Source organism: Phascolarctos cinereus, unplaced genomic scaffold, assembly GCF_003287225.1.
Source record: "Phascolarctos cinereus isolate Bilbo 61053 unplaced genomic scaffold, phaCin_HiC Scaffold_3;HRSCAF=262, whole genome shotgun sequence".
Lineage (NCBI taxonomy): Eukaryota > Metazoa > Chordata > Mammalia > Diprotodontia > Phascolarctidae > Phascolarctos > Phascolarctos cinereus.
This window is the reverse complement of record NW_027555736.1, coordinates 106,858,073-106,883,412: the sequence shown is the minus strand read 5'-3', so window position 1 is coordinate 106,883,412 and position 25,340 is coordinate 106,858,073. Positions and strand designations below refer to the sequence as shown.

At 45.4% G+C, this 25,340-nt stretch overlaps 1 protein-coding gene across 2 annotated transcripts in view; it reads left to right on the top strand.

Annotated features, from left to right (window-relative positions):
* The window catches only part of NEURL1 (neuralized E3 ubiquitin protein ligase 1), a 102,055-nt gene extending 81,795 nt beyond the window's left edge, over positions 1-20,260 (top strand). For both annotated transcript variants that reach the window (XM_078151077.1, XM_078151078.1), the window contains exons 4-6: positions 11,299-11,988; positions 16,208-16,354; positions 16,930-20,260. In XM_078151077.1, the coding sequence (XP_078007203.1) occupies positions 11,299-11,988; positions 16,208-16,354; positions 16,930-17,186 (1,094 nt within the window). In that variant the 3' untranslated portion in view covers positions 17,187-20,260. The remainder of the gene's footprint in view (positions 1-11,298; positions 11,989-16,207; positions 16,355-16,929) is intronic.
* The last annotated feature ends 5,080 nt before the right edge of the window (positions 20,261-25,340 follow it).

Genomic DNA, 25,340 nt, shown 5'->3' with positions numbered 1-25,340 from the left:
TAATAATAATATTTTTCACTTCTATAGCAGTGTACAGTTTAGAAGATGTTTTTTTCTCGCAACCAGCTCTGGAGATAGGTGAGGTAGGCATTATTATACCCATTTTACAGATGAGCAAACTGAGCTTTAGAGAGCTGCTGTGCCTTGCACAGCTAGTAAGTGATAGAATAGGATTAACCCCCATCTTCTGACTCCAAATGCAGTGCTCTTTCCATTCTGCTTCATGGCTGCTTACGGCTTCCCCAGGCATATTTGGAATGCTCCAGAGACCTAGACCCTGCCCCAGTCTGGTCTGTAAGGGGTGGAGGGATGGGCTTGCCCTGGTTTGACTATACATGGTTTTCCCAAATGTATTTTCCGTTTCATTGGATCCACCGCCATGGTCCCTCCTGAACACTCAGATAAGGCCAGGCTGATTTAATTGAGCCTGCCATAAATCATTGTAATCCTAGCATTCTCCAAGGCTGTTTATGGCTCTGAAATTCAATTAGCAGATGAAAATGGCTCTATTTTTTGTTTTCCGTAAAGTCATTGTTTTTCTTAATTAAAACAGTTGCAGGGCTATTAAAGGGGATTTTCAAAGGAAGCCCCTCTTTCCAAGGGGGCTCTGGCTTCAGCCCCTTGAAGTTGATCCTGAGGCTCTTCTGCACAGCTCAGGGCCTTTGGCTAGGGGCTTTCCTCTTTCTCTCTCCCTATTTCCGTCTGTCCCTCTCTTTATCTATGTCCCTCTGACCATTTCTGTGGTCTTTTTGTCTCTCTGTCTGCCTGTCTGTGTTTCTCTCCAGGATGGTTCTTCTTTCTCTGTTTTCTGTTTAGGTCCTCTCTATGCATTTCTTACTTCCTTTCTCTATCTCTCCATTACTCTTAATTCATCTTTTTTTGGTCCTCTCCTCTCTTCTCCCTCCTTCTCTCCTCTCCTCCTCCTCCTTTTTCCTCTTCTTTTCCTTCTCCTTCTTCTTCTTCTTCTTCTTCTTCTTCTTCTTCTTCTTCTTCTTCTTCTTCTTCTTCTTCTTCTTCTTCTTCTTCTTCTTCTTCTTCCTCTTCTTCTTCGTCTTCTTCTTCTTCTTCTTCTCTTCTTCTTCTTCTTCTTCTTCTTCTTCTTCTCTCTCTCTCTCTCTCTCTCTCTCTCTCTCTCTCTCTCTCTCTCTCTCTCTCTCTCTCTCTCTCACTCTCTCTCTCTCCATATTATCTTCAATCTTCCCGAAATCGGTTTTAGGCTTAGCTACTCAACTCCTTCATGAATTTATGGGAGTCACTTCTCACTTTTATCTCTTGCTCCCTGTCATGGCCTGTACTTCATCGAGGACCAACGTCCAAGTCTCACTGAGACCAGGATCCATTGTGAGGCAGGGCCCTCACTAGGATAATGGCTCTCAGATGACCAAAGTATTTACTCATGGGAGATTTCTGGTTTCCTCATAGAACCTTTTTCAGGCAATAGTTATTTTTACTACCACACCCAAAGCATGGAGCCATGCATGTGAATTCATGGAGGTAATAGAGCTGAGACCTAGAAATAACCTCAAAGACCAGGATCTAATTCAATCCACTCATTTTTTTTGAATGAGGAAACTGAGGTTTCCTTTGAGCTGGGATGTGACTTTACTCATTCTCACACGGGGAATTTGTGGCATAACAGACACTATAAAGTGAGTCCTGACATCTTTCCACTAGACACACTGCCTTTTCCCCTCAGCCTGAGGGATGTCCAAAGAGGAGGTCATGTCTTCCACCTTAGACTTGAGCTCACCAACGGTTGGGGTCATATCTCCCTACCTCAGATTGGATTGGGTGAAATATGCCATGCTTATCACCTGGCTAGTTCTTAAGGATTGAAAGCTAAGAACCTGGACCTGGAGTCAGAAAGACTTGAGTTCAAATCTAGCCTTAGACACGTAGTTAAACGTGGGCAAGTTACTTAACCTCTGTCTGCCTGTTTCCTCATTTGTAAAATAGGTATAATGATATTACCTACCTCTCAGAGTTGTTGTGAGGATAAAATGAGATAATATTTATAATAATAATAATAAAGCTAACATCTGTATAGCTCTTGCTATATATATGTCAGGCAATGTGCAAAGTATTTCATAATTATTATCTCACTTGATCCTCACAACAACCGTAAGAGGTTATTATTCCCATTTTACAGATGAGGAAACTTATTTATATATTTTATAAAATAAACTTATTTATTTATAAAGTGCTTTGCAAATCTTAAAGCACTATATATATACATACACACACACACACACACCACACACATATATATATATATATATATATATATATACTAACTGTGGTGATGATGATGATGATGATGATTATGATGGACAGAGAGCAGTATATCTGCCTTCATATTGGGGCTTATTACAAAGTGAGGCTCCTTTATCTCCATTTCATACTGTGGGTGAGATGAGAGCTTACCCCCGCCCCCATCCCTAGTAGCCTATGGTCACATTTATTCCATAAACGTGGCAATGTCAGGCCAGACTCCCGTTTTTTTCAGCTTCTTGGTGTCACGTGTGATATGTTGGGGATCATGCCAATTACATACTTTCCTTTGCACTTGTGCCAGAACATGGGATTGCAGTCTCTAAGAATAACAGCCTCGTGCGTCCAGGAGGACAGACTGAGCCAATAATGTAAATAAACATGAGCTTTATTGGGTGATTTATATTGGGTAGAGATAATCCTGGCTCATGGTTTTCCAAAGGTCTTAAGTCTTGCCTCAGAAATGTTCCCTTTGGGTGGAAGGCTGTCCCAGAAGGTCTAAAGGATGATGGCTCACATGGTCCTCTCCTAAGCTGCAGTTAGCTGGCTACATCCAGTCAATATCCTTTGAGTACTATGGTATAGAGTACTGGGTATCCAGCATCATTCTAGTTACTACAAGGAGGAAAAAAATGATTGAGGAAATAAGCCTTCAAGGAGTTCTCACTTAACATGGGGGAGACACAGTATACCCTGGTAAAGCCACAGATCACACAACTGGAGAGTTAGAGGGGACCTCAGTGGGTTATTGGGTCCAACTCATGCATGAAAGGAACTGCCATGATAACTTATTCAACAAATAGATCTGTCTCTGCTTGGAGACCTCTTGGCAAGGTGGGGGGTGTGTGGAGCCACCACATCTCTAGGCAGCCAGGTCCACTTTGGGACAGCTCTAATCGTTAGGAGATCTTTTCTGATATCAAACCCAAGTTGGGTTGGTTTTTTCCCCCCAACTTCCATCATTGCTTTTGAGTCTGTCTTTTGGGGCCAGATAGAACAAATCTAATTCCTCCTCCACTTGACAGCCCTTCAAATACTTGAAGACTGCACTTATGTCCCCTGTGAGACATCTTTTTTCCAGGCTAAACCCATCATCATATGTCATGGACTCAAGACCATTTACCATCCTGATTGCCTTCTTCTGTATGTCCTCTAGCTTTTTAATATTCTTCTTAGACCTTGATGCCCAGAATGGAACACAATACTTCAGAAAAGGTAGCAAACTACAGTGGCACTGTCACCTCCTTCTTCCTGGAATCTGTGTCCCTCTTAATGGAACCCAAGACTCCTTTAGCTTTTTGGTTGCCATATCAGACTTCTGACTCACATTGATCTTGCAGTCCACTGATAACCCCAGATCATATTCAGAAAAATGGCTTCCTGTCTAAGTTTTCCCTATCTTAGGTTTTTTCTTTTAAATCCAAGAGCAAGACTTTAGATTTATCTTCATTGGACTTCAATTAATCAGATTCAGCTAAAAGCTCTAGTCCATAAAAATCCCTTTGGACCCCAACTCTGCCATTCTCTGGATTGACTATCCTTCCTCACTTTGTGTCGCCTGAGATTTGATGAGCGTACCATCTGTGCCTTCATCTAAGTCATTAATAAAAACATGAAGCAGCACAGAGCCAAGTATGGATCCCACGGAGTACTCCACTGGAGACCTCCTGCCATTTTCTCCTTGAACTATTCACAGCTACTCTTTGAGTCTGAGAAATCCAACAAGTTCCAAATTCATCTGATCATAGTATTGGCTAATCCATCTCTATCTTCTCCACAAACATGAAATATTTTATCAATAACTCTGACAAAATTTAAGTAAACTATAGTCACAGCACTTCCCTCATTGACTTGTTTCGTAGTCCTGTCAAAGAAGGAAATGGGGCTAGTCTGGCATGACCTCTCCTTATACAGCCATGCCAGTTCTTTGTAGCTGCTGCTTCCCTTTCTAGATGTTTGCCACTCATCCCTCTAGTGATCTGTTCTATACATTTCCTAAGAATCAAAGCCAGATCCACTGGGCAGTGTGTTATTACTATACCCATTTTACAGGCCAGGAAGCTGAGGTTAAGTGGCTTGCCTAAGGTCACAGACTAATAAATGTGTGAGGCAGGATTTGAACTCAGGTCTTCCTGACTCCAGGCCCAGTGCTGTAACTATTGTGCCACTTACCTGCCTCCTGGAGAGTCAGAAGATGGAGATGAAGACAGAGAGTATTCCGGGCATATGGAAAACAGTCAATGAAAATGTTTGAAGTAGGGAGACAGAGGGTCTAATGCAAGGAACAGGAAGGAGGCCAGTGTTGCTGGAGCAGGGGGACAGGGGGAGTAAGGGATAAAGAGATTAGAAAGATTGGAGGGGGCCACATCAGGAAGGACTTTGAACACCAAACAGAGGATTATATATTTGATCCTGGAAGTCATAGGGAGGCACTGCAGTTTATCAACTAGGGGAATGATACAGTCAGGTGTGCACGTTAGGAAAATTGGTCTAATAGCTAAGTGGATGATGTCCTGGAATGGGGAGAGCATTGAGGCAGGGAGGCCAACCGACAGGTTATTGTAATAGTGCTGGTGTAAGGAAATTAGGATGTGGCTCAGGTAACAATATCAGAGGAGAAAAGGGGACATCTATGAAATATGTGACAAAGGTCGAATTGACAGGACTGGGCAACCATTCAGATATGAGGGTGAAAGAGAGAGAGGAGGGAGAGATTCAAGTCACCTAGTACAAACCTCATCTGAGCAGGAATCTCTTCTACAAGTGGTCAGACAACTTGTGCTTGAAGATTTCCCATAACAGGCAACTCACTACCATAGAAGGCAGCCTATTCCTTTGTTGGGCAACTCTAAATGTTAGGAAGAAAAAAATGCCATTTGCCTCCAGAGGAAAAAAACTGATGGAGTCTGAATGCAAATTAAAGCATACCTTTTTTTTATTATTATTATTCTTGAGGTTTTTTAGTCTGTGTTTTCTTTTGCAACATGGCTCATATGGAAATGTTTTGCACGATTGCACATGTATAATCTATATCAAATTGCTTGCTTTCTCAAGGAAGGGGGAGGGGAAGAAGGAAGGGGGAGAGAGAATTTGGAAATCAGAATTTAAAAAAGGAATGTTAAAATTTTTTTGTTTATGTGTAATTGAGAAAAAAATAAAAGAAAAATAAATAAATGTTAGAAAGATCTTCCTTATATTGAACTGAAATCTGCCTCCCTGTAACTTCCACCCTCCTACCCTAAGGGCCAGGAAGAACAAGTCGAATCCCTTTTCCCTTCAAATGCTTGAAAACGGCTGTCATGTTCTACCTAAATCTTTTTTCCAGGCTAAAGTATACCTAGTTCCTTCAACAGATCTTTGTATGGTATAGTTTCCAGTTCTCGCACAATATCGGTCTCTTGGACCTGTTCTGAATATGGTCCAGCTTTTCTTTGTCCTTCCCAAAATATGGCGACTGGGACTTGTTACCATGTTACAGACAAAACCTCCCTAGTCCTGGACACTATGCCAATATTAATTCAAATCACATTAGTTTTGCTGGTTGCCATGTGACTTCTTTTGACTCATCTCGAGCTTACATCCCATTCATACCCCCAAGTCTGTCTCACATGAAGTGTTTAGCTGCATCTCCTCCATCTTGTACTTGTCCAAATGGCCAGGCAGAGGACTCTTGAGACCTGGTTGACCCTTTGCTGTTTCTGGAAGCTATGTCTTGCTTCTTGGCACAATACCCTGTCCTCTCTGCCCCACCTCCATACTTCCTCGCCTCTTCTTGAGTCCTTTGAACACAGTAAAGAGGTGATATTATTAACTTGAACTCCCTTAAAATTTAAGAACAGAAACAGAACAGATAAAACCCGAGTTATAACACTCTAAACCAAAGCTCACCTGTCAAGGGTACTGTAGAGGGAATTCCTGTATTGGGAGAGTGATTGGACTAGCTGTCCTCTAGGGTCTTTTCCAAACTTCTTTTCAACTCTAAGATTCAAAGGTTCTATGACAGTGAATTTCAAGATCCCACAATTGAAAAATCTTCAAAAATTTAAGACCTCTAATCATTCTCTCTCCAACCCCTCCACCCTCTAGGGCTTCAACACACCTAACACTCCTCCTCCCCCAATAGCAACCAAGTGACCTTTTCAAGAGTGACCCCAAGTCCTTGTTTATTTACCAGGGAAGAGTGTACAGAAGGGAGTGGGTTCCGGGTTGGAGTCCTTGCTTCTCCCTGCAATGCCAGATGCTTGAGCTTGGGGCGGATGTTTATGGACAGTAAATGGCCTGGCGGAGAATGATACTCCCCAAGCCAAGAGACACCCAGCCCGCCAGCTGCAGGCTAACCCCGAGTTAACAATTGATCCAGCATTGGCTCCCGGATGTGAGAACCCAAACAAACAAGGTTCTTAGTCAGAGGGTAAGCATGTCTTTCCATAACTCTCCATCCTCCTTGTACCTATATAAGGGCAGCTTAGAATGCTGAACTTAGAGTCATGGAGATCTGAGTTCAAATGTGACTGCAGATACTTATTAGCTATGTGATCCAAGTCAAATTATTTAACCTTTCTGTGCCTCATTTTATTCCTCTGTAAAATGGGATGGCTAATAGCACTGACCTCGAAGAGTCCTTGTGAGGGTCAAATGAGATAACAAAGCACTTTGTAAACCTTAAAAAGCTATTGTTATTATTATTTTATTATTATTGTTATTAACCACCACAGAAAGAATACTCAGGGTTTCACCAACCCACGTGTGTCAGACAGAAGAAGAAAATGCTACAGGGAGTGGAAAGGGCACTGGATTTGGATTCAAAAGGTCTTCATTTAAATGTTGGCTCTGTTGTGACATCTTGGGTATCTACTGAACCTCTCTGGGTCTCAGTTTCCTCAAATGTATAATGAGGACTTTAGATACTCTTTAAGGCTCTTTTTTAGTTTAATGGCTGATCCTATATCTCATTCCTCCCACCATGCCTTAGCTTGCATTATTGGCCCTCCTTAGAATGTCCTTTTGCCTTCTTAGCTTATTGAAGCTCAAGCTCTACCCCCTTCAGGAAGTTTTTCTTGATCACCCCAACTTTTGTTGGGTCAAATCAAGTCACAGTTTCATGTGATTTCATCTAACATCCCCAACCAGTTGGGAGTTTCTTGAGGGTGAGTGAGGTCTTCCCTTTCTCATAGGATGGAGTCCATAGGGTGACTCAGTACAAACCTGATCAGTTCCTTAGTTGCTAAGAAAATCCACAGGCTTTAATTTTGCTCTCAAGGCTTTATTTCCAGGTAAGGAAACACATATAACAGGCCCCATTTGGCCTGTCCTGGGGGTTAAAATGGTTACTTCCACCAAGTAAGCTAAGAAAAGCCAAGAGAGCCAGGATGGTTGAGTGGATTCAGAGGCAGAGGACTTGGATTCAGATTCTGAATCTATTACTTACTTGCTATGTGACCTTGAGCAGATCCCTTCCTTTCAATGAGACTCAGTTGTTGTTGTTTTAAAATCTATAAATTAAATCCTATGGGAAAATAGCAGCTGTTACTGGGTAGTCATGCTGCCTGGAAGAAGTAACTGTTTATCCGTAGATTCCCCAGCCCCATCCCCACCCCCACTGAGGCCAGAGAGATAAGCTCCCTGGCATATTCTCTGACATTTTCCCACAGCTTTGGCAGTAGGTGGGAGAGGGACTGCATTGAATTGAGAGGTGACCCTTTGCAGTCCCTTCTCTGCATGGCCAGGCCAACTAGTGACCCCATCTCAAGTTTCCTTCTATTTTAGTGCCTGGGGAAGCTGGGATTATGCCTGGGATGGGCTATTTTAGGGAGGGCTGCTCTTCTGCAGCTGCTCAGTGACCTTGGTGGAGGCGGGGAGGGGGAGAGGGCGGGCACATTTGTCTCCATAGAGTCCCAAGTTTAGATTTCTTCTGTCATCTGGGTCTCCTTACCCCTGGAAAGCTGCCTTGAGGTTCAGCTTAGAGGGTCTGGAGGGAGGGGTTTAAGAATCATTCATAGATAATCCAACATGAGGCCCAGACCTTAGACCAACCAGCCATGCTGAGATACTTACTTTATAGACAAGGAAATGGGTTTAGAAAAGGAAGGTGACTTGGCTCTCTTTCTTTCCCCTTCTCTCTCCTTCCTTCTCCTTATCCTCATCTGCCTACTTTTCCCCTTCTCATTGATGAGAAATCTTAATTAGAACAGGGCTCTAATGGACTCACTCTCAGCTTGACCAGTCCATTGATTAGTGCCCCATGAGCCTTTGCATTCAGTCAGTTACAAATCTTCACGGCTTGCATTACCATCTAGCACACTTCTCTCCATTAATGTGCAGATGGATATCAAGAGAATCTTGGTCAAATCTCTTTCTGAAATTCAGGTATGGCCTCAGCAATTCCCCTGATCTGCCTGTCTCCTAACTCTACCAACAAAAAAATGAGTTTGCTCTGGCAAAACTGGTTAGTTGTTTGCAAAGCCATACTTAGTGATCACCACTTCCCTTTCTAAATACTTACAAGCCATCCATTTAATAATGTGCCCTAGAACTGATTGTCCAAGTTCATGGATCTATATTTTTCCCATTTCCCTTTTCCTCCTTTTACAAATGGGGACACTTGCCTATCTTTATCACTCTAGAACACCTCTTGATTTCTACAGTTGTTAAAAGATACTCAGCAGTAGTTCTGAGTGATTGAATTCTCTTGGTACCCTGGGACCTGGTGACTCGGACTACTTTAAGACATGTCAGTCCTCTCTTGCTATCTCATTCATCATCTTGTACTTGAATTCCCTTTCAACCATGTTAGTTCTAACCTTTCCAGTCCAAGAATCACTCATGGAAGAGAAGATAAAACATAATAGTTGATGCTGTAAACATTATACCATCTCCCTTATGTTATTTTTAAAGTCATTGAACATGGTAGATTTTGGTAAATTTTCCTCAAAAAGCTTATATTCATGCCCCTGACATAGCCACAAAGTTCTTTATGTACAATTCACTTGGTGATGGGGCATGGTGGGGAAGAATGGGGTGGAGACAGTTTCTAAAGCTCCCTGACCACTTAGTTCATTTTGGGTGGTAGTTTTCCTGACAATATACTTATAGGATCATGACAATCTTTTATAGTCAGCCTTCATTATTATCCCCAGCCTCTTTCTTTTGTCAGTCAAGTCAATCAGTCGATAAACATTTACATTTTATTTTTTTATGTGCCAGGCCCTGTGCTAAGTGCTTTTGTACATATCTTTTTAATTTGAACTCAACAAAGAGCTCCCTGTGCTGCAATACAGTTCTTTTTCTATGCTTCACGCCATTCTTTCTGAGCAGAGTCACATGTAATTGCATGATGAGAACTTCATTTTTTCAGACCCAGATGGCCTTCTGGAGTAGACTTCCCTTTTAGAGGATGAGGACACAGATCCTCCTTGCCTTTCCTCTGAATTTCTTTTAACCTTTTCTCCTAAAATTTAGAGTGCAGGTCCGATCAGGCCTGCAACTCCACTCCTTAGCTCTCACTGGTTTCAGGTTGACATGTGACCACCATTTTCCCACATTTTCTCTTCCTTTTCTTTGTGGGACAGAATTAAGACGAGAGTAGCCACTTCACTTCTAGCTTTCTTTACTTCCTGAGAGATAAAATTGTCTGCAGAAAGGCATCAGAAATATATCTGAAGCTCTGCCTTCAGTTACGAGATTCACGGCCCCACAGCCTCTCTGAGTACTTACTGTACTGTCACCAAGTCAATTCCCCAGAATGATCGAGTTTTCTGGTTGACTTTCTTCTCCCATCCCCCCAGTCCCTTCTTGCTAGACTGCAGGGAAATAAATGAGTGATGTCTTTGAGAGCCACTCGAGGAATTTCACCATAAGAGGCAGCAGGCTCAGGAGAGAGAGGGCCAGACTGCTCCCTTCTTTCCATGTTCTGCCCCTTCAGACAGCATGGTGGCCTGGCCACTTCAGGGAAGAGACACTTGGGGATGGTTGGCTAGGGCTGAGGCCAGAATAGACAGGAGCAATTAATTCCCGTGGCACTTCTGGGGCCTGAATCCTGGGCTTTCAGACATAAAACTGGGGTTATGCACCTTCTCTCCCCCTCCTTAGTGTTGGTGTTGGTTTTTTTTTTTTGCAAGGCAGTGGGGGTTAAGTGACTTGCCCAGGGTCACACAACTAGTGAGTATCATGTGTCTGAGACCATATTTGAACTCAGGTCCTCCTGACTGCAAGGCTGGAGCTCTATCCACTGCGCTACCTAACTGCCCCAGTGTTTTCTTTAGTTCCCTGAAAATATGCAAGTAGATTTTACCTTGGAAACAAATGCTCACTGGTATACACAGGGAGAAATTAATTCAGACTACTCATTGGAAAGACAACTGCAGGAGCTGAAGCCTAAATACTTTGGCCAGATGATAAGAAGATGGGACTCAGTGTACAAGCTCCTGCTGTTGGGAAAGACTGAAGGCAAAAGGAGAAGAGGATGGCGGAGGTTGAGGTAGATAGATAGTATCATGGAAGCAACAAACATGAGCTTGGACAGACTTCGGGGACAGCGGAGGATGGAAGGGCCTGACATGCTATAGTCCAGGGGAAAGAGTCGGGCACGACTGAACGATTGAGCAACAATTCATGGGGACAGAAGTAAGGCATTAGATATTTAGTTGTGGGATGGGTTCTAAAAATCTCGTTATTAGTAGGGGCCCAAGACACTGGTTCTAGGGAAACAACAATCCCTATCTTCAATGAGCTTATGTGTTTGTTACTGGGAGAACACTGGCTCTAGAACCCCTCACTTCCATCTTTCTAGCCCCAGAGCTAGGGTCTGTACCTCTGAGCCCACCCCTGGCTCCATGGCCCTTTGGTTGCCCTCCTGGCCCATTGGTTCAACTTTTTCTAGCCCTCCACCCTTGACCGAGAGGGAACCCTAACATGGTGGCTTTTGGGCCTGACCTTTGGAGCAGTTTGTGATGTGGATAAGCTTGTCTGATTTGTCTCTTCTCTTTTCTCCTTGTCTTTTATCTCCCCTCCTTCCCTGGCTCCCTAAAGAGAGCGAGATTGTCCCCCCAGACTGCCTCCGTCCCCGGTCCTTCACTGCCATCCGAAGGCCCTCGCTGCGGAGAGACCCTGAGGACACGCGCCTCTCTGTCAGCCTGTGCGACCTCAACATGCAGGACGGGGGCTTCCAGGCTGCGGCCGTGGCGGCGTCAGCCTGTTCCATCCCGCAGAACTCCCTCAACTCTCAGAACTGCCACTCGTTGCCCCCGCAGCTAGAGAGTGACCTTCGCTTCCACCAGCTGCGAGGCGCTCACATCAAGATCCTGGACGAGCAGACAGTGGCCCGGCTGGAGCACGCCCGCGAGGAGCGGACACTGGTCTTCACCAGTCGGCCGCTGCGAGTGGGGGAGACCATCTTCGTCAAGGTCAACAAATCCAATACCTCCCGCCCTGGAACCCTGTCCTACGGTGTCACAACCTGTGATCCTGGGACTCTGCGTCCCAGTGACCTCCCCTATAACCCAGAGGCCCTGGTGGACAGGAAGGAGTTCTGGGCCGTGTGCCGGGTCCCTGGGCCCCTCCACAGTGGTGACATCCTGGGCTTTATGGTGACTGCTGATGGGGAGCTGCACCTGAGTCACAATGGGGCAGCCGCTGGCATGCAGCTCTGTGTAGACGTTTCCCAGCCCCTCTGGATGCTCTTCAATCTGCATGGGGCCATCACACAGATCCGCGTCCTTGGTAGGTCTCACCCTTTTTCCAAAATGTTTTCCTGTTTGCAAATAATCTGTGACTTACTTTACTGTGCTTTGGGGGAAGACTGGCCATCTGGACCATGAGGCTGTAGGGCAGACCTGACTTGCACACCTCTTGGCAGTTGCCCTGAGTTACAGGAATAGGAAACAACCAGGCTCTTAAATGCTGGTCTTGTAACCCATACCTATAGAGTGGTGACAGGTGTCTATCTGCTATGGGAAAATTAGAAAGAGGTAAGACCTGTCTTGGGTACCTTACCCTCACCTGCCTCTTCTTCTGTGCCTTGTGTTTTGCAAAAATATGACATAGCAGAGTGTTAGTCATGGACCTGGAAGATCTGTGTTCAAATCCTGGTTCTGATACCTAACTGACCACTGTAACCACGAGCCTCAGTGACTCAGCCTTCCTAAGCCTGACTTTCCTCCTCTGGGGAAATAGGAATAAAAATCCTTGTACTTCTTACTGCCCAGGGTTGTTGTGAAGAAAAGCACTTTCTAAACCTTGGAAGTCTATAAAAAGGGAAGTTATTTGTTTGTGCACTGTCAGAGCTGGGAAGGACCATAGTGATGAGACAGGCCAACTTCCCGCTTTTGCAGATGAGGAAAAGGGAAGCCTTGAAAGGTTATGACTCATTCAAGGTCACCCAGTCAGTCAGTCAGTGGCAGAGCCTCTGTCCAGGGCTATTTCCATTCTCCCACACTGCCTCCCAGAGAGTTTTGACTGCATGTGTATATGTGTGTATGCATACAAGTATGTGTGGCCAGGTTTATGTGTATATGAGAAAGTGGACCACCCAGTCTGAGTCTTCTGGAAATGTCTTCTAAGAACGTATGTGAGTGTGTGTATGATTAGGGGTGTGTAATTCTGTGTGTGAGTGTGAGTGATCTATGCCGGTGAGGGGCAGTTGGATGAGTTCAAGAAAAAAAAAATAAAAAGATTAGGACTTTTCACCTTGGAAAGATTAGGATGAATGTGTGTTCTTTGAGAGCAGGGGGTTTATTTTTTGTCAGTGTGGCCCAGCACCTAAGCCCAGTGCCTGGTGAATATGGTAGGCACTGAATAGATGCTTAATGAATTGAACTCATAAGACTAAGGCTGAGAGAGGTCATATTTTTGTCTCACATATTTTTTTTGCCTGAAGGAACGTGGCTTTCCCGAGCCTTTATTCTAGACTTCTCAACACTGGGCCGGGCCTTCCTGTAGGAAAGGCAAGAGTAGTGGGTTCAGGCCTTGTCTTGGGGAATTCGTGGTCTGGTTAAGGATCCTGATAGATTTCAGTACCGGCCAGACTGTGGTGACAGGTGGTAAGGATCAGGGGGGGGAGGTCAAGGTGGGCTGGAGCAGTCAGGGAAGTCTTCCCAGATGAGCCGCTGAGGCTGAGTCTCAAAACATATGCCATCGATTCCTAGCAACAGGGGTGTGTGTGTGTGTGTGCGCACACACACACACACACACACACACTGAGTGGGAGGGTGGGGGAAGGAGGGGAAGGCTGGGGCACTAAGGGAGGGCATCTTGTCCAGCCACCCACCTCTGTGCAAAATTTTTGTCAAACCACTGCCAAGAAGCCCTAACTCTGGTTTCCATTCTCCAACCAGCATTTATTAATATCTGTTGCATACAGTTCAATGGGAAATGCTGGGGAGGTACAGGATTTAGGAAGACATGGTCCCTACCCTCATGGATCTAAGAAAGAACATGGGGCCTGTTCACAGGGACCTGTCTTTGTTGTTTAGCTTCAAATGTTTCTCGTGGTCAGACTTTCAGGACAGAGAAGAACAGAGGGTGCCTTAGAAACTGAGATGAATTTTAAATAGAGTAGGGGCTCCCTCCTCCCCTCCCCCCACTATGTAGTGCCAGTCTTGGAATTGTTTTCTTGGAGGTGGTGGGGGGAGCCTCTGTAGTCAGATTATTAAGGGTGCCTCAGTTTCTCCATGGGTACAAAGTGGTGGGGGGCAGTAATGCCTGCTGTGACTACTCCGAGAATGGAATTGATGGTGCTCTGTGCCCCATTCCTGGGCTGGTGGCTGTAGGGCTGATCCTGGTCCAGGTATACAGTAGGCATGTGTTTGCTCTTTGTTCTCTGTGTAGAGAGAAGGATAAAGGGGATAGCGTAGGCAGGCGGTCATTTGGATTAATTTGGTTAAAAGCAGCAGCTGTGCACATTAGAACTGGCCAAGAGGATCTTGAGAAAGAAATTCAGATGGGAGAAGAAAACAAATTGAGATGAAATGACATCAGATTGGGCCAATAAGAGATCAGCCCGAGGTCCGGCACTCGCTTTTTTGACCCCAGTCCCCTACCAGGGACTCCAATTAAAAAGAGGTCTCCACATCAGGAAGGATGAATGCACCTAGCATGGAGAATGGGGCAGTGGGGGAGACCAAGGCTCCCCAAACAGGCCCCCACAATCTGTGCTTTTCTAGTGTGTTTGAGAAGCCCCTCCCCAAATCACCATGGCCCTGGTGTAGTTCTATAATGTTTCCATCAACTAGAAAGCGGTCTTGCCGTGTGGCCTCAGACAAATCACTCAACCTCTCTGGGCCAAAATGTTTCTTTCCCTCCCTTCATACCTTCTAACCATCCACCTCCTAGAGAGGTTGTCAAAATAAATGAGCTAGTCCTGCTGAGACACTTACTGGTCGTTTAAGAAAGGATATTATGTTACTACAAGATATCTTATTATCTGGCTATTAATAGCACTTCCTAGGGGTCTCTACTGCCTGCCTAGTAGGGAAGAGTGGGGGTGGGGGATGGGGAAAGAGAAGGGAGATTAGGGGGAAGGGGAAGGGAGGAAGTTTCTTTTAAATTGCAGAGAAGAAGGGAAGGGGCTTCTGAACTGGACTTCAAGGCTCTGTGGCTTAGCTGGGGAATTCTGTGGCAGGAGATATATAGGAGCTGCTGCCCTTGGGACCCAGCAGAGAAAGTGCTTCACCCGGACATACTAGCAGCCCCACTTCAGGTAACTGTTCACACTACAGAAGAGTGTTTGGCTCTACAAAAGGCTGCCTCCGTTTTTGCAAAGAAGCATCTGTTTACAATTCCTTAATTAGCAGCCACGGGTACCAGGTACAGAATGAAGACTTTCTACCCCCTGAAGAGCCACCAGGGATAGAGATAGACCTCAATAGGGAGGTAGCCACCCACCATTCAGGAAACAGGGTTCGATTTACAAAGATTGCTTTTATTCACAATTCCCCAGGAACACAATTATATAAAGGGAAATCTATGCTGTGGGCTGAGACATTTAGACTTCGTCATTTGGGAACCATGGAAAGTTTCTGAGCAAAGGAGTGATGTAGACAAGAGAGATTCTTTATTTTTTTAATAATTAATTATTTTTATTTTGTTTTTAGTTTTCAACATTCGCTTCCATAAGATTTTGAGTTTTAAATTTTTCCCCTCACTCTCCCCCCTTCCAAGACAGCATGCAATCTGATATAGGCTCTACTTATACATTCATATTAAGCATATTTTCCCGTTAATCATGATGTAAAGAACAATTAGAACTAATGGGAGGAACCATGAGAATGAAGCAATAAAACAAAATAACAAAGGAAAAAGAGAGCAAATAGCATGCTGTCATCTGTATTCAGACTCCATAGTTCTTTCTCTGGATGTGGATAGCATTTTCTGTCATGAGACTTTTGGAGATGTCTTAGATGCTTGCATTGCTGAGAAGAGCCAAGTCTATCAAAGTCAGTCATCACACAACTTGGCTGTTACTGTGTACAATGTTCTTCCGGTTCTGCTCATTTCACTCAACATCAGTCCATACAAGTCTTTCCAGGTTTATCTGAAGTCTGCCTGCTCATCATTTCTTATAGCACAATAGTATTCCATTACATTTATATTCTACAACTTGTTCAGCCATTCCCCAATTGATGGGCATCCCCTCAATTTCCAATTCTTTGCCACCACAATATTTTTGTACATGTGGGTCCTTTTCCTGTTTTTATGATCTCTTTGAGATACAGCCCTGGAAGTGGTATTGCTGGATCAAGACAACAGAGATACTTTAGAACAGTTACTTCCAGCATTGTGTGAAGGTTGTTCCAAATGCCCCCCCTCAAGGGGGACCCTTCAAGCTCCTGTTTCCTCATCAGCTATAATCATCTCCATTGGGTGGGGAGGGTGGCCAGGTCTGAGGAGGAGGTGACCAGATGTGGCCCTCTCTTCTTCTTTCCCTCTCACTGTCTCGTAGGCTCCACCATCCTGGCTGAGCGAGGTGTCCCATCTCTCCCAACCTCCCCAGCATCTTCACCCACTTCTCCTACTGGTCTGTGCAGTCGGCTCTCTGACCCTCTGCTGAGTGCATGCAGCTCTGGACCCCCCGGCAGCTCTCTCAGTGGTGAGTATGACCTTCCTCTTCATTCCTTACTCATCATCCCTACTACTCTCTCCATGCAGCCCCTTCTGGAGCAGAGGAAAAGGGGGGCCTGTTGAAATAGACCCAAAGATCCTCTATATCTCCCCTGTATCCTTAATCTGGACTTCCCTTTGGGAAAGTACCGTGTCATATGTAAAGAGCACTAAATTTGGGATCTGGGGCCTGGGTTCAAATATTGGCTCTGTGTGACCTTTGGCAAGGTCACACCACCTCTATAGGCCTCCATTTCCCCATCTGTAAGATGAGGGTCTTGGCTAGCTGATTTCCAAGGTTCTTTCTGACTCTAAACCTTAAGGAATTCTATTTATTCAGCATTTCCTTCAGATCCTTGTCAGCAACAGGTCATCTGCTCGTGAAAACTTCCCAGACCCCCTGTTCATTATTCCCTCTTATTTCACAGAGAGATAAACTGAGGCTTAGAAAGGTTTGGTATCCCTCCCAAGGGCCCACGGTAGCTCATCAGTGGAGTTAGCCAAGATTGCCCAGACTCCTCCCACACCCCCTTCCTCTTACACTTGCCTTCCACCTCTCCCCAGGCACAGCCCCCAACTCACCTGTAAGCCTGCCTGAGTCGCCTCTGTCACCGGGCCCTGGGCCGGGGCCAGGCCCAGGGCCATGGAGTGATGAGTGTACCATCTGTTATGAGAACACAGTGGACACGGTCATCTACACCTGCGGTCACATGTGCCTGTGCTACTCCTGTGGCCTCCGCCTGAAGAAGACTGTCCACGCTTGCTGTCCCATCTGCCGTCGAGTCATCAAGGACATCATTAAGACCTACCGGAGCACTTAGATCCGATGCTGACCCTGCTGCTCCCCCACCCCACCCTGCCCATGGTGGGACTCTAGCCATCAGGAGGCCAACTCCATCCCTAGCAGAGGGCTAGCAAACAGGGACCCCCTTTTCTCTCTTTTTTGGAAACTTGTTTTCCCTTCTTCCATTAAAAAAGCAAAGCAAAGGCTCCCCAGGGGCTTTAGGGCATATGGGGTAGAAAGATAGCCCCTTCAGGTGACCTCATTGGCTACTATCTCTGGAATCCGTGAGAAGACAGACCTGTGCTTTGGACCTTAATTCATCTGGGGATGCCCTGACTCAGCAAAAGGCTGGGCCCCTCCCTGGTGATTTCTAGAGAAGGGGAGGGGCAGAGCAAATCCAGGATTTGGAGGAACCAGGAATATCTCTCCTTGTTCCCACCCTCATAAGCCATGTCTGACCAGGCCTCTGGGGAGGAGTATAATGAGAGCCAGCGCCTCCCACCCCAGAGTGCACCTGACCAGTCTGACCCCTTTAAAAAAAGCCTCTCCTGTTTTCTCTTTCCAATTTTCTTTCCTCTCTTATCTCTACACTGTCTTCTTCCTCTCCTGCCATCTCTTCTCTCTCCCTTCCTCTCATTTTGTCTCTCTCTTCCCTTTCACAGACTGTCAAGTGTTTGACTGAAAGATTTGGAGCTCTTTGGAAAGGAGCTGCCGTGTCCATTTTCCTCAGCTAGAGGGCAAGTGGGTAGTGTAGTGGATAGAGTGTTGAGGGTGGAGTCAGGAAGACCAGAGTTCAAATCCTCCCTCACTCTCCCTAGTTGTGTGACCCAGGGCATGTCATTGAACCTTTTTTTGGCCTCAATTTACTCATCTGTAAAATGAGGGAGTTAGCCTCACTGGCCTTCGGGAATCCTTCCAACTTTAGATTTCTGATCCTGTGACCTACAGGAAGAAAGGATATCTGCCTCCTGAACTTTCCCCTCCTCTTCCTTTATCTTCCTTCCCCTCCCTATCACATCTCAGGCTGCCCCTCAGGCATGAGTGGAATTGTGAATTGACTACAGTGAGGAATGACTACAGAGAGGCCCACCCAGATTGGATACCACCTCCTTTTGACTTTTGAGAAGTGGGTTTTAATGACTCCTGACTTCTCCCAGGCCCCTGTGACCATGGGGAGAGGTCTTGCTTGCAGTTCGCCTCCTAAGACACAAATCATCTCACCCTGCCATCATCTGAGGCCTCCAACCAGGGGGCAGGGGCAGGGGCAGGGGATGCTTCTCCCTAGCTCTCCCCACCCCCACTCCCTCAGGCATCCTCCTCCTATCATCTCAGTGCCAGGGGGGCAGTTCATCATGGAAGCTATGGGGGACCTAGGAGGAGGGGATGTTTGTGACTCAGACTCTCCCTCACATAGGTCCTTCCTGCCCAGCAGTCACTTCCAACTTTGGCCATACCCCCACCCTGGCCTGTAAGCCCTCCCTTGCTCTCTTGCCTTATTTATTTTTAATTAATTTATTGATTTGCACTAGGTGGTATTACTGTTCCCCCACCTATCCCTTCCTGCCTCATGACCTGGAGGACTAGCCTTAGGTGCCTATGACATGTGCCAGGCAGGGGGCAGTTGGGTGACAAAGACAGCTTCATCCCAGATGCTTCCCACTGGGGCTCAACCCACTCAGGCTCAGTAAGCCTCTCTCCCATCAAAACCCAGCCAAATGTTTCCTTAGCCTCCAGGAATTGAAAAATCTCTGTCCTAGACAATTCTCTCCCATTTCCCAGAGGAGATTTCAGGTGTTCTAGAGTTTCAGGAGGCAGTTTGGTACTGGATTTTGAGTCAAAGGACCTGAGTTCAAGCCTCAATTCTGCTACTATCTGCGCAGCCTTGGTTACTTCACCTCTCTGGGTCTCAGTTTCCTCATCTGTAAATGGGAGGGGGTGGACAAGATGAACTTTGAGGTCTTTCCCAATTCCTTATGATTCTGAGACTGGTAGAGAGAACCCAGAGGCAGAAAAAGGAGGGTTCATTTGGGAAAGTTTTGTTTGTTGACCTCTAATCTGTGGTAGGAGTAGGTTACCTGGGGTAAGACACTTTCCCTCTCTATCTTCTTCTCCTCCAACCCAATGAAAGGCCAAAAAAAAGAGTCCTGGACCTCAGTGAAATAGGTTTCCAGTTGAGAGGAAGTGGAGATGCTTAAAGCCTTTTGATGTCTGTCCATCCTCTGTTTGTCCTCCCAGGGTTAGAGGTCCAGAGCTGTCTTTTGGGAGAATGTCAGTCTGTGATTTGGGATGCATTGCCAAGGGACCTGGGGAAAGTGGTGTCTTTAGCACTTGTCTCAAGCCACAATCATCTCACCCAAAGTCCATCCCTAACACTGACCAGGCTTCAGGATCTCAGGGGTATTAGATGGTATGGAGGTACTGAGTAGGGTTGGGTCTTCCCTAGGTTCACCAGGCTGAGTCTTTCCCACCTTTGAGGGTTAGCAACTGCTTTTGTTTGACCCTTTGCTGCTACCCTATCTGTCCATATCCAGTCTTGGTCCACCTCTGCTGCTGAACAGAGGGAGAACATGAGGGAAAGCATCACCTTTCAGTGCAAAGAGCCCTCAACCAGAAGACCTGGATTTTCTTCCTATCTCTGTCATTAACTCCCTGTGTGAGCCTAAGCAAACCACTTTTGCTCTGTGTATGTCCATTTTCTCTAAGTCATGGGAGTTGTACTGGATGGTTTCTAAAGTTCCTTCCAGTTCTGAAGTTAGATTGAGGTTAATTCTAAGATTTTGGTTGGTAGGTTGGTATTGGAGATGGGGGTGTGGGAGAGAAGTCCTTTCCCCAGCCCTTCCAGAAGCAAGGAATCTCCTGGTTGGTTCCTTTGAGATTCTAAATTAGGGCATCTTTAGGGAGGTGGGGACAGGGTTCCCCTTACTCTGTTCTGATCTGGGGTCATATTCTCATGGGGTGCTGGGGAAAAGGAAGAATGGGAAGAAGGAGGAAGAGAAGGCACCTACCATGTTCTATTCCATTTCTTTCTGATGCTGTACTCTGTTAGACGCCACCTCCATTGTGTCCTCTGGGTCACCCTGATTGTGAATAAAGGTGATTTAGCTATTCTAACCTCTCAGTTTGCCAGTTCTGCTGTTCTATCACTGTGGGGTCAGTGCTATCAATCAACAAGCATTTATTAAGCACTTACTGTGTGCCAGGCACTGTGCTAAACTCTGGGTTGAGAGAATCCAATCCTATAATTCAACTCATTAAACATTTATTAAGCACCTAAGCTGTGCTAAGCAGTGAGAAGCTCTTGGTTGGGAAAATCCCATTCAACAAGCATTTATTAAGCTTTTGCTGTGTGCCACATAGTGCAGCTAGAAGTAGGGGTGGGGAACCTGTGGGCTGGAGGCCATGTTGGCCTTTTAGGTTCTTGGGTGTGGCCTTCTAGGTCCTTGATTATGACCTTTGGACTGAGTCCAAGTTTTACAGAACCAATCCTTTTGTTAAAGGGATTTGTTCTGTGAAGCTTGGATTCAGTCAAAGGGCTGCACTTGAGGACCTAAAGAGCCACATGTGGTTTCCTACCTTTGGATAGTGGAGTGTTGGAGTCAAGAAGACCTAAGTTCAAATCCAGCTGTATGACCCTACACAAATCATGTAACCTTTCAGCCTCAGTTTCCTCATCAGTAAAATGAAGATAATGGTATCTATACTATAGGGTTGTTGTAAGGATCAAATGAGATAACATATGTAAAATTCTTTTTGAGCCTTAAAGTGCTATATGCATGCTAGCTAGCTATTAGGGTGGATAGAAGGTAGAAAGGCCTGGGTTCAGGTCTTGCCTCTGAATCATATTAGCTCTGTGATCATGGGCAAGTCACTTAAACTCTCAGTGCATCCATGCAGCTCTTTAGCTCTCCGAGTAAGAGGGGAGTTGCCCTATCTACATTAGTGGAGGGACTTTTCTATGCCAGGAGTTCCTTATCCAGAGGAAATCACAGATCTGGATACCTCCTTCACAGGTCCCCTACCCACAATGTGCCAGGCACAGAGAAAGACTAACATTTTAAAAAATTCCTGCCCTCGAGGAGTTTACATTCTACTACATGTGTGTTTGTATATGTGCTTGCCTATTCAGAGAATACTCTTGTTGCGGGGTAAGAGCATCAAACTTGGAGCCAGGAAACCTGGAGTCCGGCTCTGATGATATCATCATGGCTTTGTGATTATGGGGAGGCAGAGGTACAAGAAGGTAGTTGTCAAATAGGGATGACAGTCCCTGTTCTACCTATGGAATAGCAGGATTGTGGGGGCTCAAACAGGAATGGTGTCGGAGAAAGAGCATCCGAAACTTAAAAGACTGCTTCATCTTAAGATGATAATTGTAAAGCACGTAGCACCATGCCTGGCACAGGGTAAGTGTTGTATCAATGTTACTTGTTATGGTTATCATGTATCATATTAACATCCTTGAGCAGCATGGGAGGAAGGTGGGGAAAGGAGTCCACAATCTATTTTATAAGTATTTACTGACCTCCTCTGCCATATGTCTCAGTCCTGAGAAATCCTGTGGTGGAAGAATCTGAGATAATATTGTAGAAGGATAAAGCACTATTTCTGACCTGAGAAAGCCCAGGAGAAATGGATTAGTAGGAAGAGATGACTACTTCCTGGTGTGTGTTTGGTGGGGGTCTGGTGGGAGGGGAGAAGACTGCCCCCAAAAAGTGGGCATTGAAGGACAGACTCCTAGAGGATTTGGCTCAAGGGGTCAGGGCTTCCAGGTGAGTTTTGTTGAATGGCGGTGGGGGTCGGGGGTCGGGGCAGCTCATGTTCTGTCACTGTTGGAATGGTCTTGGAAGAGGCTCAGGCGCGTTGGGATCATTGAGAAGCCGGACACATGATCAAGGATGTGATTTCTTTCAACTGGCAAATGGACAGGGTGGTTTCTGAAACCTTCAATATTGGGTATGTTTGTGAGGTTAGATGGTACCACCTAGAGGCTAATGAGAGAAATAGCAGGATGAAGAAATAAGTCTTTACTCTAGGAGATGATGATCTGCTTCAGTTAGAAGGTCTTGCTGAAGTTCAAGACCATCTGTTTTGACTGGCCAGCACTGAACCACCTTGGTTATCCCAGGCCACTCAATCATCCTTCCTAGGACAGGTTTGTGATCTTTGGTCTATGGGACAGAGAGGCCCTTGAGTTAGTATGGAGGTGGGGCAGCTAGGTGGCACAGTGGATAGAGCACTGGTCCTGGAGTCAGGAGGACCTGAGTTCAAATTCAGCCTCAGACACATGACACTCCTTAGCTGTGTGACCCTGGGCAAGTTCACCTAACCCGATTGCCTCCCCCCCACAAAAAAAAGGTAGTGCAGGGGCAATGTAGTAGTCCTTTGATGCACCAACTGCTGCTCTGTTTGGCCAGAGAGAATTCTAGACCAAAGGATCAGAAACCTAGAAGGGCTGCATTCAGATTTCTAAGGCCACTGCTTTTTGATTAGAAATAGCACTGGTTTGGGAATTAAAGACCGGGGGTTGAAATTCTATCTCTGATGATTACTGTCTATGTAATACTGGCCCTCAGTTTCTTCATATGCAAATTGAGGGGGTGGGGGGAGGTTATACTATATGGCTTCTGGAGTCCCTTCCAGCCCTGGATCTATGATCTTATGTTTGGAGATGGGAGATTAGAATCATAGAATTTCAGAGTTGGAAGAGACCTTCCAGGCCACTTAGTCCAATAAGAATCCACACTATCCATGGCAAAAAGTGTTCTTCAAGCCTTTATTGGAAGCTCTTCCCTGAAGGGAAACCATAAATACATTTGTCAGACAACCCAATGCACTCTGGGATATGTCTCAATATAAATATAAATCAAAACTAAATTTGCCTAACCCCACCCATTCCTCCAGCCTGTTTCTTTCCCCTGGGGCCAAGCAGAATGTCTTCCTCTTTATGCAATGATAAGATTGGGGGAAGGATAAAGCCTCATTTCTGATCCGAGGATGCCCAGGAGAAATGTATTAAAAGGGAGAAGATGGCTACCTCCCGGTGGGTGTTGTTATAGGGAGAAGATGTAATGGTGATAGGTAGCCCTCAAATACTTGAGGACCAGCATTCATTCTCCCATAGGGCTTCTCCCAGCTAAACATCCACAGTTCTTCAAAAGATGTTCACGTGGCATGATATCAAAGCCCCTTCACCATCCTAGTTGCTCTCTCTAGCTTCTCAATGTTCTTCCTAAAACATATCACTCAAAATGAAGCACAATGCTACGCCCTCTAGGGATGGTCTGACTAGGCACATAGAGTACAGTGGGATTATTGCCTCCTCACTCTAGGGTATTATGTCTCCTTTAATGTAGCCTTTAACATAGGGATAGTAGTATTTTGGGGGTTGTCACAATGAACTTAGGGTCCATTAAAACCTCTAGGTCTTTTCCCTACAAACTGTTGTTTAGTCATATCTTCCCCCTCCCTCATCTGATACTTGTAAAGTTAATTTTTTGAGTTAAGTAGAAGACTTTACAATTATCTCTTTAAATTTAATCCTGTTGTCAGCATAATACCTGGCACATAGTAGGTGCTTATTGACTACTGGGGAGGGGGGTGTTTGATGGCACATAGCAGGTGCTTATTGACTATTGGGGGGCTGATGGCACATAGTAGGGGCTTATTGATTATTGGCGTTTACTCAACATTTTAACCTGGTAGAATCTTCTCAAACCCTGTCTTGAGTGTCATCCAACATATTAGCTAGGCTTCCTAGCTTTGTGTCACCTGTAGATTTGATAAGCATGCCATCCATGACTTTATCTAAGTCATTGATCAAAATGCTAAAAGGGGGCAGCTAGGTGGTGCTGTGTGATCTTGGGCAAGTCACAAGCTCTGTCTGCCTCAGTTACCTCAACTGTAAAATGGAGATAATAATAGCACCCACCTCACCAGGTTGTTGTAAGGATTAAATGAGATATTTGTAAAGTGCTTAGTTTAGCACAGTGCCTGCAACACAGTAGGTACTTAATAAATGTTTATTTCCTTTAACTGTTGCCATTTAACTAGCTCTGAAGTACCTAACCACCATCATTTAGCCCACATTCCTCCATCTTGTTCATAAAAGTAGTATGAGAATTTGCCTAGTTATTTGTTAAAATCTAGGTTAAACTATACCTGCAACATTCTCTTGATCTATCCTAGTGACACTGATCAAGAAAGGAAACGAAGGATGTCTTGATCTGGCTCCTGATGACCACTGCCTCTTTTTTCTAGATGTTGGCTAATCATCCCTTTAATATTAAATTCTAAATTCCCTACCCACTCTCAATTCCTACCTCTTCTTCCAAATCAAAATCAAACTGACTCTATTTACCTTTTTTTGAAGATAGGGACATGTCCCCCAATCCTTCTGTATCTGGTGACTTGAGCTTAGCAGAGGTGGCCAGTCCACTAGTGCCTACTAGCGTGCCAGGCAGCTAGCAGCCAGTTGGTGCAGTGGATAGAGTGCCAGGCCTGGAGTCAGGAAGACTCATCTTCCTGAGTTCAAATCTAGCCTCAGACACTTACTAGCTATGTGACCCTGGGCAAGTCACTTAACCCTGTTTACCTCAGTTTCCTCATTTGTAAAAGGAACTAGAGAAGGAAATGGCAAAACACTCCGGGATCTTTGCCAAGAAACACCCCCAAAAGGGGTCACAAAGAGTCCCACAGGGCTGAACAACAGCGGCATTCAAGGCATGGTGCTAAGTGCCACATACTTTCCTACTGGTTCCCAGCTGGTCTTAAGGATCAACTCTATCAGCCATTTTTTTCTGTCATTTGGCTTGGTGAGGATAAAAAGCAAGAACATAAGCAAAATAGGTTTGCCTTCTCACTCTTGTCCATTATTCTCATCCCACCCACCCTGATCAGTGGTCCTATTCCTCCAAAAAAGGATTTTTAACTGGACCTGTGATATCATGACTGTAGGGAGCTTTTGATGAGGAATTACCATTATCAGGGCAAGTTGTCAAATTTTCTGCAAGTCTTCTGAGAGTTGCCTGAGGCATTGAGGTTGACTTGCCCCAGGGTCCCACAGCTGGTATGTGGCAGAAGCAGGGCTGAAATCCAGGGCTTCTGGATTCCTAGGCCAGCTGTCTTCTCGTCAGTCAGGTATTTCAGTCCTATCCAACTCTTCGTGACCCCATTTGGGGTTTCCTTGGCAAAG